We start from the raw sequence: 21,600 nt of genomic DNA, 5'->3' as shown, positions 1-21,600 counted from the left end.
TTTTACTCAAACATTTCACAGTAATTTTAATTAAAAAGGATCAAAGAAGAACTACGTTCAGTGAAATATATGAGGCCTAGGTATGGCCAGTCACTTCACTACAGTAGGAAAAGTCATTATTAGAAAGTCAGTTTAAAAGATGCAAAAGCACAAGATTTCAAGTACCTCTTGACATCATCTCAAGAAATTACATGTCAACAAAACCCAAAATGTATCAGTTTTTAAATATTGTTTTCACCTTATCACCCCTCAGCTTCCTGAGAAAAGATGGATTGTCATAACCTTTTGCTTGCCTTGCCTCTTGTAGATGATTTATCATCCAAACATTTTTTCTTTGCTTTGCTAAATCAAGTGGTGATTCTCCCTATTAAAATATAAAAGATTTTAAATGATTTTAGATTAAAAGTAGAAAATATGTAATAATTTCATTTAACATATTATTTAAAAGTTTTAGATATATTAAATCAGTTCATTACATTATGTAGTTCACTAGTCTGGAACAAGAGGCTCTCTCACGTATTAACAAGCAGCAGAGGCAAAGAAAAAATCAATTTCATTAGCTAACAGGATTTAGCTAACAGATATGTTTTGTGTATTATCAATATCTCATGTAGATGTTTACTTTATAGATTAGGTTGACCACAAATCAACTGGAGATTAAAGTATGTTTTAAGCATCATTACAAGTGATGTAATAGAATTCTACCCTTCAATTTGCTCCCACCAAATGTTCAGATTTTTAACTAAATATATGTGCTAGTGCTTATATGTGCTTTTGCACACCTAGATTCTGTCAGCAGGTTCTATGCATTTTATTGCATACAGATCACATATTCAAGAATTCTCATTTTGTAAAGATTAATTGAACAACTGAGCATTTGGAGTTTCTCATTATTTACAGATAGTTCTTGACTTACAACTCTAATTGAGCTTAGAATTAAGGTTGTAATTCATTGAAGTTGTAAGTCAAGGCATCACATGACTGGGCCTGATTTTTTGACATTTTTTGCAGCGGTCATTAAGCAAATGCAGTGGTTAAATAAATGCCACCAATGATAAGCAAATCAATTTTGCCAAAAACTAGAAGTAAATGCTCGAAACCTGGAAAAAAAACTTACAAATCCCAGCCATCTCACCATAGAACAGCAAACTGCTGTAAAGATGAGCCAGTTGTCAAGCACCCAAAATACAATTACATGACTACAGAGGATGGGGGCTGCAGCCATTGTAACATGTTGTAAGGCGCTTTTGGATAGTCGTTATATGACCAGTTGTAAATTAAAGACTACCTGTTAATATTAGCATGAAAATTTAAGCTGTAAGAAATGTTTTAGTTTTCAAAATCATTGCTATAACAGATATAAGAAATAAAATTAATGAATAATTTTCATTCTTCCTTTTGAGATACACTACATTAATAATGTGTCCTGATCACTTTAATCTGCAAGTGTCATAAATTTTGCACAATGTAACAAAATGTTATCAGATTGTGGCAATTTCTTTATATAATTCATCATGAAAATACAGAAATCCTTCCAATGCCTAAAAAATTAAAATAAACCTGCAATACATTTTTTTGTCAGAGACTTGGGACAAAACAGTAGACCTCATTTACACCTAAAGGAAGAAAAGGTTCTTATGGAACAGAGGAGGCAAAGGACAACCAACTGAAGGTACCTTCAGCTCCAGTTTTGCACTCCTCCTCTCTTCTACTGAAGGTAACTCCCCTCCTAAACAAATATTCATGGAGGCTTGAAAAATGGTTGAATCCTCCATCGTTTGGCCCCCGCCTAAAAAAAATGAAACAGTACCAGAAACTGAAAATTTACCCCGAAAAGGCATAAATCCTTTGAAACAAAGTACAAACTGCAAGGATTACACATATGTATTCCAGCATCAACAGAAACTAGATATACTGAAAAGTAGATAGTTAATTTCTATTGACAGGATTTGAACACAAAAACCCTGTGTAGTGGTATGAAAATCTTAGCCAACAAACCATTATGAGAGACTGTAACAGAAGTAAAAATCAGCTCATAGTATTTTATGGTTCTTAGGAGTTTCATTCCATTTCCACTATGCATTTAAAAGTACCTCCCCAAATAGCTTAAGATCCAGAGATATTGGGAGTTTGCCCCTCCCTTGAAACATCACATGCTTCAAGGAAATCATTGCTTATATAATCTGGATATGCCAGATTGGACAAAGCCAAACTAAGAGAACCTCCATCTTTCTCTGGTTCACCTTTCCATTGTGGTTCTACCTAAATACAATTTCAGACCATGCAAATATAATACTACTTTAATAACTTAATTGCTTTGGTCCCTGAAGACAAAATAGAACACTGCAACAACTTAGCCCCAAAGTGTGTTAACTGGAGGATGACGTTTTCTACAAATGTGGATGATTCCTAACTAGCCTACTAGAAAGGTCAGAAAATAGAAAGGACAGTTCAATCTCCTGCTACTTTATTTTAGTTAGAGAAAATATTAGAGAAAAGAAGCAGAAATCAATAATCTATGAACTTTTAGAGCAGCAGGAAATATTAGTACTTTTTATGTACTGAAATATAAGTCTGAATTGCAGTTTTTCTTTTCTACCTCATTTTTAATATCAGAAACATGCATTTGAAAGCATGCGAACAGAGCCAGGTTAAGAAGGAAAAAGGAAGCATAAATAATGCAAGTCCAATTACCTGACAGAACTCTTAATCTGAATCACAAATGCATTATAGGATGAAAATAATTGTCCTCTTTCTCACCCATCCGGTTAAAAGTACATATATTTATTTATTTGCATCCTGCCTTTATTATTTTTACAAATAACTTAAGGTGCTGAATATATCCAACACACCTTTCTCCTCCTATTTTTCCTACAACAACCATACATACATACATACATACATACATACATACATACATACATACATACAACCTCAGAAAACAAATACATACATATATATATACATATACACACACACACACACACACACACTCATGGCCGAAATTGTTGGCACCCCAGAAATTTTTCCAGAAAATCAAATATTTCTCACAGAAAAGTATTACAGGAACACATGTTTTGCTATACACAGGTTTATTCCCTTTGTGTGTATTGGAACACAACAAAAAAGGGAGGAAAAAAAGCAAATTGGACATAATGTCAAACAAAACTCCAAAAATGGGCTGGACAAAATTATTGGCACCCTTTCAAAATTGTGGATAAATAAGATTGTTTCAAGCATGTGATGCTCCTTTAAACTCACCTGGGGCAAGTAACAGGTGTGGGCAATATAAAAATCACACCTGAAAACAGATAAAAAGGAGAGAAGTTTACTTAGTCTTTGCATTGTGTGTCTGTGTGTGCCACACTAAGCATGGACAACAGAAAGAGGAGAAGAGAACTGTCTGAGGACTTGAGAACCAAAATTGTGGACAAATATCAACAATCTCAAGGTTACAAGTCCATCTCCAGAGATCTAGATTTGCCTTTGTCCACAGTTCGCAACATTATCAAGAAGTTTGCAACCCATGGCACTGTAGCTAATCTCCCTGGTCGTGGACGGAAGAGAAAAATTGTTGAAAGGTTGCAACGCAGGATAGACCGGATGGTGGATAAGCAGCCCCAAACAAGTTCCAAAGGAATGCAAGCTGTCCTGCAGGCTCAGGGAGCATCAGTGTCAGCGCGAACTATCCGTCGACATTTAAATGAAATGAAACGCTATGGCAAGAGACCCAGGAGGACCCCACTGCTGACACAGAGACATAAAAAAGCAAGATTACAGTTTGCCAAAATGTACTTGAGTAAGCCAAAATCCTTCTGGGAAAACGTCTTGTGGACAGATGAGACCAAGATAGAGCTTTTTGGTAAAGCACATCACTCTACTGTTTACCGAAAACGAAATGAGGCCTACAAAGAAAAGAACACAGTACCTACAGTGAAATATGGTGGAGGTTCAATGATGTTTTGGGGTTGTTTTGCTGCCTCTGGCACTGGGTGCCTTGAATGTGTGCAAGGCATCATGAAATCTGAGGATTACCAAAGGATTTTGGGTCGCACTGTAGAGCCCAGTGTCAGAAAGCTGGGTTTGCGTCCGAGATCTTGGGTCTTCCAGCAGGACAATGACCCCAAACATACGTCAAAAAGCACCCAGAAATGGATGGCAAGAAAGCGCTGGAGAGTTCTGAAGTGGCCAGCAATGAGTCCAGATCTGAATCCCATTGAACACCTGTGGAGAGATCTTAAAATTGCTGTTGGGAAAAGGCGCCCTTCCAATAAGAGAGACCTGGAGCAGTTTGCAAAGGAAGAGTGGTCCAAAATTCCGGGTGAGAGGTGTAAGAAGCTTATTGATGGTTATAGGAAGCGACTGATTTCAGTTATTTTTTCCAAAGGGCGTGCAACCAAATATTAAGTTAAGGGTGCCAATAATTTTGTGCAGCCCATTTTTGGAGTTTTGTTTGACATTATGTCCAATTTGCTTTTTTTCCTCCCTTTTTTGTTGTGTTCCAATACACACAAAGGGAATAAACCTGTGTATAGCAAAACATGTGTTCCTGCAATACTTTTCTGTGAGAAATACTTGATTTTCTGGAAAAATTTCTGGGGTGCCAACAATTTCAGCCATGACTGTGTGTGTGTGTGTGTGTGTGTGTGTGTGTTGTGTATAGTACGTTTAAATGTGTGTTATGTATGTGTACACTTTGAGAGCAACTAAATTTCATTTTTAATGTGTGCCATTGTGCCCACAGTAAAAAAAGTCAATAAAGGTTATCTACCTACCTACCTACCTACCTACCTACCTACCTACCTACCTACCTATCTATCTATCTATCTATCTATCTATCTATCTATCTATCTATCTATCTATCTATCTATCTATGTGGTGGGCTGGCTGAGAGAGTGACTGGCCCAAGGTCATCCAGCTGGCTTTCATGACTAAGGCAGAACTTGAACTCTTTCTAGTCTGGTGCCTTAAACACTGGACCAAACTGTTTCTTAGTGTAGTTGAAGTAAATAAAAATCAATTATGTGGGAAAAGCAAAGATTTTATATGTTATGAGCATTCTGACCAGAAGCTAAGATACAGTACTGTTTTTTTGGTGGAAAAACTCTGCCAAAGACATAGACGCAAGATCTGATTTAAGTTTAATGTAAAATAAATAGTAATTTAGAGACTGAATCTGAACTCTCCCAAAGCACTCTCCCAAAGCATATGCAAACATATGAATGGACTAAGATTTTGTAATACAAAGTTATAACTCAAGTATCTTATTTTTATGCCATGATGTTCAGATCTCAGGAAAATACATTAATTAGTGGAAATATTGGGTTGTGCAAAACATTATCAATTGTAATAGAATTATCAATTATTCAGAACTGAGAAACTGAGAAAATGAAATAAAGATGAGTGGTAACCATAATAAGACAATAACAACTACCTTATGCTCACACAGAAGCAGCACCTCTGCCATAACATGAATGATTTTGGTCCTTGTTTCCCTTTCATTTTGTACAGTATAAGACAAAATAACTTTTGCCCTATGGCTCTTTCTCTAGAAAACGAAACCTGTAGCTTTAACCAAAAAAAGGCACAGTATCACAAAACAAACATACAGTTTTAAAAGAAATACTATTTAACAGTGACATCCACAATCAGAGCCCCTTCTCCATTAATTGGAATAATCTGGGTATCAGACTTTCATAACGATTGAGGCTGGCAAGACAAGAGCCAAGGGTTCCCAGAAAGATACAATAATGTATCTCAACTACTTAAGGCTACCAAGAGACCAAGTAAATATCTGTTAAATTGAAATGGCAGGAGGAGAGTTTATAATTTGGAGGATATAGATCTATAAGCTCTCTGTGCTGCAGTAGACAATTATTTTTGAGATCTCATTCTTCACTGATATCTACAATGAAGATACCAGTCTAATGTCTGATACAAATATCTAATGTCTGAGACACTAGGCAAGAGTTGATGTACTGTAATATACTGTTGAGCCCAGATGTTTGATCGTTCTCAGTGCTATGAGCGAAAGGTTGTTACCCTATGAACTGAAGATTAACATGATGGTTACAGTTACCCACTATCAGGCAAGCTACCAATGCTTTGTTTCAATATTGGTGGTCCACAGGTTATGATGGCAATTGGGATTGAGATTGCCATCAATAAACTATGTCATTGTAAAGTGTGATGTCACATGACCACATCATTTAGCAATGGCAATCCTGGAGGCCATTTTAACCCCAGGACCTGCATGGTTGTTAAGTGGGAAGCAATGGGGAGGTTCCAGGCAAGGAGTACAGGAGGAATGCCATGGGCAGGCACAGAACATGGGTGGGCAGCAGGGGGCCCGTATGCTACAGGAGGGATCCTTGGGGGGAGGGAAGCAGCAGGAGTGACTTATTAGAATGACTTGCAACCTTCCTTGCTAGCAATCATGTGACACAATTCACTCCAATGTCATAATTGTGAACTGTAAACCTAGATCGCAATCAATAACCAATGATTGTAATCAATGACCACATTGTGATGGCCATAACTTCAAGGACCAGTCATAAGTCCATTTTTTCAGCACTGATATCTTTGAAAACTTACTGAATGAATGGATGTAAGTAAAAGAGTACTTTTTCAAATGATAATAGATGATAATCAACCAGATGATAAATCAGTTAGTTCAACAGGCAGGATAAATCTACCAAAGCCAGTATCATTTTCAACAGTCCTGACCTGTTTGACAGCAGTTAGAGCTGCAGCCATTGCTAGAATATGCAAGGTCAAATTCAAAGGCTTGAAATTTAACTAATCCACTACAATAACCATGAACAACACAAACAATTCTTCTGCAAAGAAACAAATGGCATTCCATGCTGGCCTATGATCATAATAAAGATTTGATTTGAAAGTGGCTTTCATATCTTTACTATGAAAAAGAGCTGTAAGATGGGAAAGCTGGTCGGCTATATGAACATCAGTTTGCAAGAATTACTTTATTTGTTACTAATAGTTTATCAAGAAATGTGCCCTTCAACTTGTATGTGAACCTTCTAGTTAATGTATCATCTGGATAAAGCAAAATAATACTTAGGATCATCCCATGGAGATTAGAGCCCTACATGGAAAAAGAGATACCAGATGTTCAAGCTGGCTTTAGAAAAGGCCAGGATATATGAGAAATTATAGTTGATACATGTGAAACAATTGAAAAAAGCAAGGAATATACAGAAGAAGTCACTGTTGGTTTTAGAAATGCTTTTGACTGTGACCATCACATCGAGCTGTGGAACATGATTAGAAAAATGTGCATCCCAGAACACCTCATTGTCCACATGAAAAACTTATATACAGGTCAGGAAGCCACAGCATGAACAGAACATAATGACACAGACTGGCTCCAAGTTAGTAAATAAGTAATATCAATAACCTGCATTATGCTGATCACACTACTCTGATTGTCAAAAAGCTCTAGGAGGAAAGTGAAAAAAATGGAAATACTGTATAAGAAGACTAAATGAATGACAACAGGTGGAATAACCAGTCTTAGAATTAGCAATGACAATATCAGTGGTGGATGGCTTTTTCTTTTAAGAACAACTTTCAGCAGTAAAGGAACAAGCACTTAAAAATACACTGCAAACTAGCACTTGGAGTAGCCATGTACGCCTTGGAAAAAATAGTCATGATGTTGTTCTACCTACAAAGATCAGAATCATGGAAGCTGTGAAATTCCCTGTAATACTCAATGGAAATGAAAGTTGGACTTTGAAGAAGCAGGATACAAAGAGTATTGGTGTTTTTGAACTCTGGTGCTGAGGAAGACTCCTGAGAATACTGGAGATAGCCAAGAAAACAAACAAATTATCAGGAAATTAATCAATGCAGAGTCCTCACTCAAGGTACAAATGATCAGGCTCAAATTATCCTACTTCAGACAAATTATGTGAAAACCTAGCTTTCTAGAGAAGGCTTTAATGCTGGGGAAGGTGGAAGGAAAGAGAAGAGACAACCAGCAGCAAGATGGATGGACTCAGTAGAGATGAGACAGATCATAATGAAGAAAATCTATCAATGTGATCATTAAAGTCGAAAATACTTTGATGGCACATAATCAATCAATTAAAAAGCATGACAGAAAAAGTCTATTCCTATTTCCAATTTACAAGAAAAACTTAGCTTTCCTAGACAAAGAACATAGTTATCAACCATCTTGTAACTCTACTTAAGGATTAAGTGGTCAGTGGCTTGCTCTAGTATCTGAACCAAGTGATGTTGTATCAGAATCAGAGAAGTCTAAATGAACTGACCAGGATGATGAATCTACTGCTCATCTAATACACGACAATGTACCTACTGCAGCACTCTGAGCATAGCAGTACTTTCCCACTTACTGTCCTCATGTAGGATTTCTAATTGATCTTTTGACCAGAGCTTCAAAGTGGGTGATTTCAATTCTGTAAAAAAAAACTGGAAAGGTACAATTATACTAATTTTATAGGTCTCAAAGCTGCCCTTTATATCCATTTCCCTCTCAATATTAGATAAACTGTTCTAAACCATTTTCCCCTTTAAAAAAACAAAACATTAAACTCATATCTCTCATTAAGTTGGGTAAGAAAAAAGGTACACTTTTTAAAAAGTTAACTTAATATAAAAAAGAACTCATATATTTCAAATACTAGCAGGCCTTATCTTACTGCTATGTTTTTCTTTCAAATGAAGTTAATCTGTCCATTTAGACAGAACATCTGCAATACTACAACCTACCTCCAATTCTAAAATATTTATCTCCAGAAGACTAACAGATTAATCTTCCAAATAACCAGATAGCAGTTATCTAGAATATTCTGTTTCCTAAATTATGTGTTTTGCATATTGCTATTGAACATTGGATCATTTTCAATTATCAACCTTCCACCTAACACTAATAAACACTCTCAGTGATACTGAGAGTCCTACTTGCTACATCAGAACTTCAGAAGGGCTTTCAAGTTGTCCATCATTATCTTGATTCTTTGGAGTGGTGACAGAAGCACTTGGGCAGAAAGGTTCTTTTAACAACATAAGATTGTTAAAAGTCATAAGACTGGCATGTAGATCTGAGGGTAATAAGATACATAATTAAAAAATATTTTATTCCATATTCTTTGGAAGCCCACTAAGGCAATGTACAATATCTATGACGGTAAGACAGTGATTGAGCCAAAGAATCAAGTAAGCTTCCATAGTTGAGGACAAATTTGAACCTACGTTCGTTACTTAACACCCTTATGTAAGATACATTTACATTACTTGAAACCAGCTTTCTAAAAAAAAGTTTCTAGTATTAAAACACAAACACAGGTGTTTGAAAGTAAATCATCCATCATGGCAGATGACAGTGTAGAAGATGTAATACAGTTGCAAGAAAAGGTATGTGAACCCTTTGGGATTATGTGGTTTTTTGCATGAATTGGCCATAAAATGCGCTCTAAACGTCATGTAAGTCACAACAATAGAAAAACACAGTCTGCTTAAAATAATACTACACAAACATTAGCTGTTGTCATGTTTTAATTGAAGATAAGATGGAAACATTCACAGTGCAGGGTGGAAAAAGTATGTGAACCTTTAGACTTAATAACTGGTTGACCCTCCTTTGGCAAAATAACCTCAACCAAACGTTTCCTGTAGTTGCAGATCAGACCTGCACAACGATCTGGAGTAATTTTGGACCACTCCTCTGCACAAAACTGTTTCAGTGTAGCAATATTGTTGGGATGTCGGGTGTGAATCACTCTCTTAAGGTCATGCCACAGCATTTCAATCGGGTTGAGGTCAGGACTCTGACTGGGCCACTCCAGAAGGCGTATTCTGTTCTGTTGAACAACAATCCGTCCAGGCCCTGCAAAATGTCCTGATAAACTCTGGAATTCATTTTCCCATCAATGACAACAATCCGTCCAGGCCCTGAGGCAGCAAAGCAGCCCCAAACCATGATGCTCCCTCCGCCATGTTTTACAGTGGGGATGAGGTTTTGATGTTGGTGTGCTGTGCCTTTTTTTCTCCACACATAGTGTTGTGTGTTTTTCCCAAACAACTCAATTTTGGTTTCATCTGTCCACAGTATATTTTGCCAGTAGTGCTGTGGAACATCCAGGTGCTCTTTTGCAAACTTCAAACGTGGACAGATGAAACCAAAATTGAGTTGTTTGGGAAAAACACACAACACTGTGTGTGGAGAAAAAATGGCACAGCACACCAACATCAAAACCTCATCCCCACTGTAAAACATGGCGGAGGGAGCATCATGGTTTAGGGCTGCTTTGCTGCCTCAGGGCCTGGACGGATTGTTGTCACTGATGGGAAAATGAATTCCAGAGTTTATCAGGACATTTTGCAGGAAAACGTATGACCATCTGTCCGCCAACTGAAGCTCCGCAGAGGATGGGTGATGCAACAGGACAATGACCCAAAGCATACAAGTAATTCAACAAAACAATGGCTTCAACAGAACAGAATACTCTTTCTGGAGTGGCCCAGTCAGAGTCCTGACCTCAACCCGATTGAAATGCTGTGGCATGACCTTAAGAGAGCAATTCACACCCGACATCCCAACAATATTGCTACACTGAAACAGTTTTGTGCAGAGGAATGGTCCAAAATTACTCCAGATCGTTGTGCAGGTCTGATCTGCAACTACAGGAAACGTTTGGTTGAGGTTATTGCTGCCAAAGGAGGGTCAACCAGTTATTAAGTCCAAAGGTTCACATACTTTATCCACCCTGCACTGTGAATGTTTCCATCTTAAGTTCAATTAAAACATGACAACAGCTAATGTTTGTGTAGTATTATTTTAAGCAGACTGTGTTTTTCTATTGTTGTGACTTACATGACGTTTAGAGCGCATTTTATGGCCAATTCATGCAAAAAACCACATAATCCCAAAGGGTTCACATACATTGCTCTTCCCCATTCCCCTGGGTTAATTAAAGAAAATAGGGGGGGGGGAACAGAAAAAATTACGGAATGCATATGATTTGGAACATGTGCTTGAATATTTCAACTACAAAAAGCACAAAGAGCTTCTGGCTTTTAACTGTGAGTCAGCAGAAGACACAGAAACATAATTTCTTTTATTTTACTGACTGGGACACAATATTTAGCATTCAGCTATAAAGAAAGCAAATATCCAATATGCCTTTGAAGGGACACTTCTGTAAACTCTGAAAAAAAATCTTTTTTAATATAATATTTCATGTGAGAGTATTCAGCTCAAATCTCTGAATATTTTTATTCCCTTTTCTTTTTATAAATATACATTGAAGAAAAAATAACTTTTTTTCCCTCTAGAATTGTCACTGTCCAGACATCACAGGCCTTTTTGCGTTATCTCTCCCTCTTCCATAAATTATAGACAAGTAACTATATATCTGGATGTGTCAGCCTGCTGTAGCAAAAGCACAAGAAAAACTGCTTTGTAAATATTAATTTATTATATCCCAAGCTTCTGTGCTTTACATTCACTTCACTGAAAACAATTGATGAAAATATAGGTTATAGTATCTGTATTCGTTTTTAAGATTCCACAAAATTCTTTATAGGATTTTCTATCTATTCGTTACTTTGCAGTTTTCAAAAAACAAAACATATAAATAGCTCATGGCCAACTGCTGCTTGCCATTTAATGAAGAGAAAGCAAAGATGTTCCAGACTATGGAAGCTAATTTTAGATAAATCTATCCACAGCTTTATTAGGCTTTTGCAATTAACAAAATTAACAACAAAACTAGTATCTCACAGGACCTTAAACATTAGCTAGAATGATGCTACAAAGTCTGATGAAAAACAATTCAACAAAGTGAATATTGTCCCACAAAAGCTTATGTTAATAACAATATTAAGAGGTTTTCAAGCTGTTACAGTGCACTTTGCTTTTTCTTTAATAAATATATGAATACTTTATTTTCATGGATCCAGTGTGTCTGTAATTACTGTATTTCCAAATATATTCTTAGAGAATGAAATTATTGCTGTTTGCAGCTCAGTGCTTGGTTTGAAAGAGTAGGCACCTATCCAGAAAAAAATAGCTATATTAAACTGAGATGTAAGGCTGACATCTTTGGGCAAAGGAAACCAGGCACATTAGTTTGCCTTGTAGAAAAAAAGGATTTTATAACTGGCCATGCTCATCATGGTAGCAATTTTATGACAATATCAGGACATGCTTTCAAAATTCCAAATATATTAATCGCCCCCAAAATATTGGGGACCTCTGAATATTTCATAAAATAATAATTCAGTGATGGAATGGGCAGTAGAAAATGTTAAGTCAAAGGAGATTTTAATGAAGCATTTATATACTCTTTAGCACTGATTTCATAAGACTGGAAATCATGCCACAGATAAAGCAATGGTATTAAATACAAGGCAGACAATCACAGAAGATGAAAGTGTCCTAGAAGATATGGGGCTAAGCTTGTATAATACAAGAAACAAGGTAACTCAAAGAAAAATCCCCACAAATAAATAGTAAATGATGACCACAGCAAAGGGATGGAGAGAATATGCATGAAGAGTTAAACAGTTGAAAAGCAAAATGAACACCAGGCTTTGGATATGTGGAAAGAGCCAAAAGTATCTGTAATGCAGAAGGGAGTTTTTACTGAATGTATGTGTTGGAATTGAATCTTATTAAAAAATAACCAACAAAATGTGAAATTTCTACTACATGAAGACAGATTTACCTTGATATTTTGGGCATCAACATTAGCTCCAGCCTCTAACAGTAGACTAATCACTGTAGTATTTCCTGCTAGAACTGCCCAGTGTAGTGCTGTATTCTTATGATATTTGTCTCCCAAATTCACTGAAACATTAAAAGTAAGCAGCAACCGAGTAGGATCCACACTGGAAAATTAACAAAAACATTATATAAACTAAGATTTATTATGTTCATTTAGGTAAAAATTCCTTGGAGAAAAAATATATATTCTTTCAGACTGGATCAGGTTAGTTTCTGAATTAATTAAAATGCAAATGAGTGATTTATTACTAGTAACAACCACAACAACTTCCCTTCACTGGAACTGTCCGTGCATGAAGAAGCAGAACCATCAAAGCAGAACCCAACCTTCAGAAGCAGTCCTGAAAGATATCATGGTCATTACCAAATATGTATCAAATGAATCTAAGAGGTTTAATGATGCCAGCAAATGTTATATACACTAGAGAACCAATATAATCTCAGTCAAGCTCTGAAACATGACTGGAAGAGATCAAGATAATCTGTTTTATCTAGGAATCTTTGTAACTGAAGTCCGATCATCTTCTCCATAAACTTTCCTAAAAGGGGAGACTAGAAATTGAGTGGAAATTATAGAAGACTATATCAAGAGAAGCACTCTTAAGCAGAAATGCACACTGAATTCTTTGAGGATAACTATGTAACATCCTTCACAAAAGAGGTATTTATCTCTGCCTGAATCAAGCTACACACACACACCCATCTAATTTTTTGAAAGCAGGGCATGGACTCATTTTAGTGGAAGCTAATCTCATGTTATTGAGAGTTTTATCCTCTTGACTTCACTAATTCAAAAAGGTCTCAGATGATCTTACAAAATATTGCTCTAGTCATGGCACTGTGACTAGACTGTCCAAAAGCTGTTGAATCTGGATCACATGTCAGGAATTTTATCTGCGAAGAGCCTTCCAAACATGATGTAGGGGCAAGCAGCCACTTTTCTTGGCCGTTCTGAGAATACAATTACATTGGAGAAGTACAGTTTTTCATTGGTCTGATCATCACTGTATATTGCCAAATCTGGGCTGAACAGTAATTCATTTCCTCAATCCCATAGTCTATTTTGGTATTTATCAATAGGATTGCCATGTTGCCTGGATTTAATTTCATGTTCTTTTCCTTGTTTAGTCATTAGAGTTCAATGATCTCCAAGCTATTGAATATTTCCTTGGAACTGGATAATAAGGAGCAAGAGCTGAGCATTATCAATATAATATTGCAGATGACATTATGCAGTAGATCCTCTATAAAGAATAGAATTGTGCATGGTTTCAAAATAATTTGAAAGTAGTGTGTCAATCCTTATGTATTTCTCAGCTACTGATTAAAGCACAATTACTTTTTCAGGTTTCTATGAAAACATGAAAAAAGATCCTGTTGCTCTAAAAATGTGATAGAATATCAAATATTAAGAGAACGCAGAGGAGAAAACAAGAATGATGTAAAATAGATGCATCAGCTCATGGAGACTGAGGTAGCACGGCCAGGTATAGGGAAAAAAATCATAGAAATGTCACCTTAATTACGTTGAGTATGAGAACTGCTTTGACAGGCTTTCAAATTTTGTTATGTGACCCTACTGGCAATATTTTTCTGGAATCTGAAGTGGCTCGTTTGCTAGCTCAGTTGAACTTAGTGGATAGTAGAAGGGTGATATGTACATATGAGGTATGAACCATTTCATTCAAATCATATTTAAGAATACAAAATTCTAACATTTTATGCTTTATAAGCTACTTGAATGTTAAAAATAATGACCCATAGATTTAAAGTTAAATGAGCAAATTACCTGTGTGTTCTATAAGCTGCCCACATTAAAGGTGTCATTCCATTTTGGTCCATCATATCAACATCCTGATGAAAACAAAAATAATCAGATATAAAAGGAAAATACTAAGGGAAAACATGTACATACCTCCTCTAAAGGAAACTAAGACAGTATAATACTATGGTAAGGCAAAGGTTATTATGAAGTATTTTAGGTATTGACTGAAGGTTTTATATTTTTGCAGACTATATTAAACAATTTTGTGTGCATGCATTTGATCACAGTTTGTAGTAGGTGTTAGTGCACCATCTACTGTTTTAGGTCAGTCATTTCTGTAGAGGAAATTACAGGTAAGTAATTCTCACAGCCACAGTTGAGCCAAAATTTCTGTTGCTAAGAGAAAACATTTGTTAAGTGAACTTTGCCCCATTTTTCTTGCCACAGTTGTTAAGTGAACCACTGCAGCTCTTAAGTTAGTAACATGGTTGTTAAGTGAATCTGGTTTCCCCATTGACTTTGCTTGTCATAAGGTCAAAAAAGGTGATTATGTGACCCTGGGATGCTGCAACTGACATAAATATGAATCAGTTGTCAAGCATCTGAATTTTGATCATGTGACAATGGGGATGCTGCAATATCATGTGAAAAATGGTCATTCAGTGCCATTGTAACTTTGAACTGTTGTAAATTGAGGTCTACCCTGTATTAATTTATACAGGTAGTCCTCAAGATACGACTGTAATGGAGCCTGCCCATTAGGGTTGCATGTTGTGGCTGTCTTTAGGTGAAACGTGTCCATTTGTGGGTGGAGACACATTTGGGTCACTGCCACAGCCCGGGGACAAATTACTTTGTTCTATTGCCTTACCAACTGCTGCAGAAGCTTTCTGCAGCACTGTGCAGACCTCTCTAAGGCAGCAAAATGCAGCCAATTCTGGTTTCCATTATTTTGTCCTGCCCACAAACAAGACAGGACAAAACAGTGACTGCATTTAGATTGCCGCCGCACAGCCCAAGGATACATGGTCTGCCTCCTTCCACAACCTAAGATCTGGAAAGCTTCAGAAGGTAAGTGTGGGACATAATGGGTGTGTGGGATGGAACCCCAAGCATTGCAGGATTCCAGTGGGATGGGATGGAGGAGAGAGGCAGGAGGGTGCTGCAGCAACCTGGTGGTGGGTTGTAAGGGTGAATAACTGTAGGCTACAAAGTACTATCTCCAATTAAATCCCTATTTGCAATTGAGTCCGTTTAGATAATATAAAACAATTGACTAGTACTATATTCAACTATTCAGAGGTAAGTTCTGATGACTTAGAAGAGTTATACCCAGGAAGTTATGTATAGTCCTGCATATGTTAATCTCAGAAATGCAATTATAAAATACACATGAACATGTAATTGTCACTCCTAAAGTTATGAAGCAAATGTACATACCTGTCCCTTGGCTATTAGGTAAGCAACAATAGATGTATGTCCAAACTGGGCTGCTAAATGAATACAACTACATCCTTCCCCATCAATTAATGATGGATCTGCACCATATTTCATAAGCTGTACAACCATTGATAAATGACCCTGTCTAAAACATTAAAAAAACAGCGTTAAATTTTGTAATGTAGCTTTTACTTTATTTGCAAATTATTTCACCTAAAGGAGAAATACAAACCTATTTAAGTCTATTTACAAGATCATCTGTTTTCAAAATCATCCTAGGTAACAATTTCAAAAATGTTGCTTTCTTATTATATTTTTAGATGATGAGAATTACAATGTAATACATTTAGGTGGCACAAATTTTGGAGAAACCTGATTTATGTGACCAGGAGTTTTGACACAACAATTGAAACACGGAAATATTTCATGACCACATAGAACCTTTTCAGGTTTTACATTCAACAGTCATGCAGTTTGTTCTTTCATTTAATAAATATACTAGATATTTTACTATGCTTTCTTAAATTTTTTCGAGAACCTTAGTGTATTAGTGAATGTACAGGTAAGTCCTTTCAAAATCATTAAACAGCAAATAATGAACTCTTGATTCATTGAACTGACTGATAATCCACTGCGATTTGCTAAGACTCCTAACAATTATTAAATATATAGTACCTAATTTTTAAAATCCATGCTAAATATGCATAAAATAACAAATAAATGTCAATGTACCAAACCAAAATCAAAATAAACTCAGCAGCAACAAAAGAATCCAAATGGCAGGTACCTGCTCTTTGGGGCATCTATTTTCAGTGTCTTCTGAAATAAGTACAGGGAGTCCTAGACTTATGACCACAAGAGAGCCTAAAATTTCTGTTGCTAAGCAAGGCAGTCGTTAAGCAAGTTTTGCTTCATTTTATGATCTTTTTGTCACACTAGGTCAGGGGTAGGCAACCTCGGCTCTTTTATGACTCGTGGACTTCAACTCCCAGAATTCCTGAGTCAGACATGCTGACTCAGGAATTCTGGGAGTTGAAGTCCACGAGTCATAAAAGAGCCGAGGTTGCCTACCCCTGCACTAGGTGAATGAATCACTAGGGTTCAGTGAATCATGCTGACCTATCTGTAGCCTATACTTGCCCAACAAGCAGTAGCTGTGAGTCCAAGTTGCAGATCTGTTTCTTCAGTGTCTGACAGAGATGTTATAGAAACTCAATGCTCAACCAGCAACTCTTTCTTCCTGGATTTAGTTTGCTGTACAGTGTTGCAAAACTGTTTTATAAATATTAAATAATAATGAAAATATGTGAAAATATCCAATATTTCCCACCTAGTTGCCCAATGGAGTGGTGTGGAGTTCAGGTCACCTCCAAGCTGGTCAACAATAGCACCTTTTGATATGTAGTATCTGTAGACAAAGAATAAATATAAATCTAATAATGGGAAGCCAGAAAGTGATAACACTTTCATCAAGAAATGCAGGACACGAAAAGAGGTTTTATAAACATAAAACAGTGTTTTATATTCATTATATTTTGGGGTTAATCAGTAAATGATATACTGCTTTTAAATAGTTAAAGATTAAGGGAATCAAAGTGCCTATAAAGCGAACACAGTTCTCAAAAAACAATGACTAATGAGAAAACTGACTTTTAAAGTAAAACTGTTACTTACATAACTATATACAGAAATTAACTGGTAAAAATATTTTAAATGCTTGTTCATTCATGCTGTTACCATTAGTTTTTATCAGATTAAAAAAAAACAGAGACTAAGAAACAACTCCACTGCAGACGTTCAATGAAATTGGGTGGCCAATAAGTTTAAATAAACTCTATATTTAGTGTGGGGATGCCACACAGTAATTTGCAGAATCACTGCTCAAAAAGCATTTCAAAGGTAATGTACATGTAACCCAGGTAAATTGACTTTATTTCCAATGTTCTTCTCTGCCTCGTATCTTGCTGTCAAAGGAGATAATGACCAGGAAAGAGTTTTATTTGTAATAATCCATTTGCCTAATTTGTCACCTTTTCAGTGCCAATGATTTTTAAGCTTTTAAAATCTTTTTGTTCTCTTCTTTTTTAAACAAGTGACATTTTAGTTGTTTTATGCTACATTTTGTTATAAATTACCCAGCAATCTTAGAATGGAAAGAACTATACATGTTCATAAAACTCCAAACAACGTTGTCCTCCAAACAACGTGCATAGCACTCCTACTTCGTTATGAACTCCTTGACCATTAAAAAGCTGAAAAATAGTCTTGATCATTTTATTGCTACATAGACACTTACAGTAGCTGACAGGCTTCTCTCCAATCCCTTATGTACCATTACTGCAAACTGCAGGTAATGTCAGCTGACAAAAGAACATCAATGACAGTATTTAACATCAGTAGACTGAACTTTTGTAATTAAACTGGACTGGAGAGATTTTAAACATATTTAAACATTTAAATGAGGTTACTTTTATAAGCAAAACTTTTATGATTTATGTATGATTTGCAAAAATGTTAGTTATTTTATATATATAGTGTGTACATGTGTACCGTAGTTTCCGGCGTATAAGACGACTTTTTAACCCATGAAAATCTTCTCAAAAGTCAGGGGTCGTCTTATACGCCGGGTGCTGAAACTTTAGGGACAGGGCTGGCTGGAAAACCTGGAGCGGATCTCCCATTTAGTCTGTGCAGGGAAAGCGGGACCAATTGGAGTAGAAGCTGCAGTCTGTGATTTTTTACAGGCTGGGGTCTGGGCGTCTTTCCTTCTAAAGTTGAAGAGCAGCTGTAGGCAGGTGGGGAATGCAAGAGCAACTTGAAAGGCAGGTGGGGATTACCAGAGCAGCTGCTTAGCTCTAAGGACACATTTGACTCAGGAACTGGGCGGGCTGGCTGGAAAACCTGGAGCGGATCTCCCATTTGGTCTTTTTTTTAAAATCCCATTTATATCCTGTCCTTCTCCGAAGACTCAGGGCGGCTTACAATTTAAAGCACAAATCAATGTGCTTAGCAATAGCCTTCATTCTATGTATATGCCTGCTTATTAGAGCTTTCACCCCCCCCAGCAGCATTATTAAAAAGTCAGCTTATTGCTCCCAACAATCTGAGTCCTCATTTTACCTACCTCGGAAGGATGGAAGGCTGACTCAACCTTGAGCCTGGTGGGATGAGAACCTGCACTAATTGCAGGCAGCTGGTGTTACTTAAGGCTCTGCGCAGGGAAAGCTTTAGAGTGAATTAGGAAAAGTGAAAAAGTGAATTAGGAAAATAGGAAACGGTTGCTGGAATTGGGTATGTGTAGTTTAACGAAGAGAAGGGTGAGGGGTGACATGATAGCAGTGATCCAATATCTCAGGGGCTGCCACAAAGAAGAGGGAGCCAAGCTATTCTCCAAAGCACCTGAAAGCAGGACAAGAAGCAATGGATGGAAACTAGTCAAGGAGAGAAGCAACCTAGAACTAAGGAGAAACTTCCTGACAGTTAGAACAATTAACCAGTGGAACAACCTGCCTCCAGAAGTGGTGAATGCTCCAACACTGGAAGTTTTTAAGAAGAGACTGGACAGCCATTTGTCTGAAATGGTATAGGGTTTCCTGCCTTAGCAGGGGGTTGGACTAGATGACCTCCAAGGTCCCTTCCAACTTCTTCTTCTTCTTCTTCTTCTTATTATTATTATTATTATTATTATTATTATTATTATTATTATTATTATTAAAGTTTAATCCACTTGCACTGTTTTATGTTTACATGTTTGATGACAAACAGCCTTATGTTTATAAGTGACAGTTTTCCTACTAAGTACCTGCATGTCATAAGCATTTGAATTAAAATTACCATATTAAAATCAAATCTGATGTTTTTTAATTTTTATTTGGTGTGCGTTGGAAGAGGGGTAGTCTTATAAAAGTATAGCCCAAACCCTATAATTTAACAGGAAATGTAGGGGGTCGTCTTATACGCCCAGTCGTCTTATACGCTGGAAAATACGGTATTAATATATTAAATATTATATTAAATATTATATTTGTATTTTCTGTTCTAAAATATTCTTATTTAAATTCTATGACTGTGATCCTTAAGATCAGAGTACCAAATAATTCAAATATCTCATAAAAATAATGCATGCTATTTAGCCTAACAGAGGCACAATTCTCTACAAATGTCTCTAATCAGTTTGGCTTGATTTTCTATACTAAACATTTATTTTAATGAACAATAAATTAGCTTCATTTGTTCTTTAAATACAGCTTTCCTTATATTTCAAACTAAGCAATTAAGCTATTTCAAGGCATTACATATTATTGTTTCAGTAACAACTAAAGTGAAAATGAAAATTATAGCATTTATTAGTGAGAAAATGAAACAGCTACTCTATTTTTTGAGTTTATTAATCTAAAATGATAGAAATTTAACTGTTGGCAATCTATAGTTTTGACCATTACAAAATAAGTAGTTGAATAATGGCTATCAAAAGTTACAGACAACCTTAAATTGATATTTTTATCAACCAGCATGATCATTTATTTATTGAGGAAGTAGTTCAAACACTGTAAAAAAGAATATAGACACTATTTGAATGAATGAATGAATGAATGAATGAATGAATGAATGAATGAATGAATGAATGAATGAATGGTTTCTCACAGCCTTTGGCCAATCAATTAATTATTATTTAAAGTATATGACTATACAATGTATTTATGCCTAATCCAACTATGATAGAAATATAGAAGAGTTAAATCGTACTAAGAAAATTAAAAACTGATTGTGGCAGAAAAATAGCACTTACTTCACTAAATCCAATCTGTTGTTGATTGCAGCCCAATGGAGAAGCGTAACATTTTCTTTATCAGGTTGCCGTACATCATAGCCTGCTTCTACCAACTCACAACAACGATCATATATTCCATACCTTGAAGAAAAGTCTAATTAGTCAGTAATTCTGAATTAATCAAACTTAATATTTTAATATGAACAACACTGGACAGAATAGAGAAAAAAGGGAAACATCTCTCTTATTTTCTTTTTCCAAATGACTTCTACATTTAAAATACAGTGCACATACTTTCCTGTTCTTCCAGGGTGAAATCTTATTGTTTCTGCCATACTTTTATTATATAAATCAAGGTTAAATTTGCATTTTCATAACAGGAAAAATGTTTATTGGGCTAGTTATCAAAGTTATCACAAAAACCATTTTATTTTATGAAGCTGCATATGCCTATTCATGTATTATTACAATACTTACTTGGGGACAAGGAAGCACTAACTGGTTTTTGTAAAATGTGTGTGGGTGTTAGTCTTTTGAGGTGATACCACCAGATAATTACAGGTAGTCTTTGAGGTACAAACGGCTGCCTAAAAACTGTACTGTTTGTTTACACATAGTTTAAGATTGTTTGCAGAAAGATACCTTGCAGTCAACAGTTTGTTAGCTTTTGCTTTGAGGATTAGTGTGTGAACTACTATAGACTGCTTGTAGAACAGCTGATGGGCGGGCAGTTCTCTCCAGAGGCTCCACTTGGAACCTGCAAATTTACCCCCATCCCAATTTAAGTCTGGGCATTTGCCTGGAGGTGCTGCAGTTCAGGGGTGGAGGACCACTTGGTCTTGTCAG

The 21,600-nt window shown here is 36.2% G+C and overlaps 1 protein-coding gene across 2 annotated transcripts in view; it reads right to left on the bottom strand.

Moving 5' to 3' along the window:
* The window catches only part of ZDHHC17 (zDHHC palmitoyltransferase 17), a 65,561-nt gene that overhangs the window by 27,308 nt on the left and 16,653 nt on the right, over nucleotides 1–21,600 (bottom strand). For both annotated transcript variants that reach the window (XM_081331559.1, XM_081331558.1), the window contains exons 3-8: nucleotides 20,773–20,895; nucleotides 17,314–17,391; nucleotides 15,984–16,128; nucleotides 14,568–14,632; nucleotides 12,720–12,882; nucleotides 239–364 (exon numbers count right to left, since the gene is read on the bottom strand). In XM_081331559.1, coding sequence (XP_081187685.1) covers nucleotides 239–364; nucleotides 12,720–12,882; nucleotides 14,568–14,632; nucleotides 15,984–16,128; nucleotides 17,314–17,391; nucleotides 20,773–20,895 — 700 coding nt within the window. The remainder of the gene's footprint in view (nucleotides 1–238; nucleotides 365–12,719; nucleotides 12,883–14,567; nucleotides 14,633–15,983; nucleotides 16,129–17,313; nucleotides 17,392–20,772; nucleotides 20,896–21,600) is intronic.

This window comes from Vipera berus, assembly GCF_964194415.1.
Source record: "Vipera berus genome assembly, chromosome: 6".
NCBI lineage: Eukaryota > Metazoa > Chordata > Lepidosauria > Squamata > Viperidae > Vipera > Vipera berus.
The sequence above is the reverse complement of the archived record's forward strand: the minus strand, read 5'-3'. Positions and strand labels throughout refer to the sequence as shown.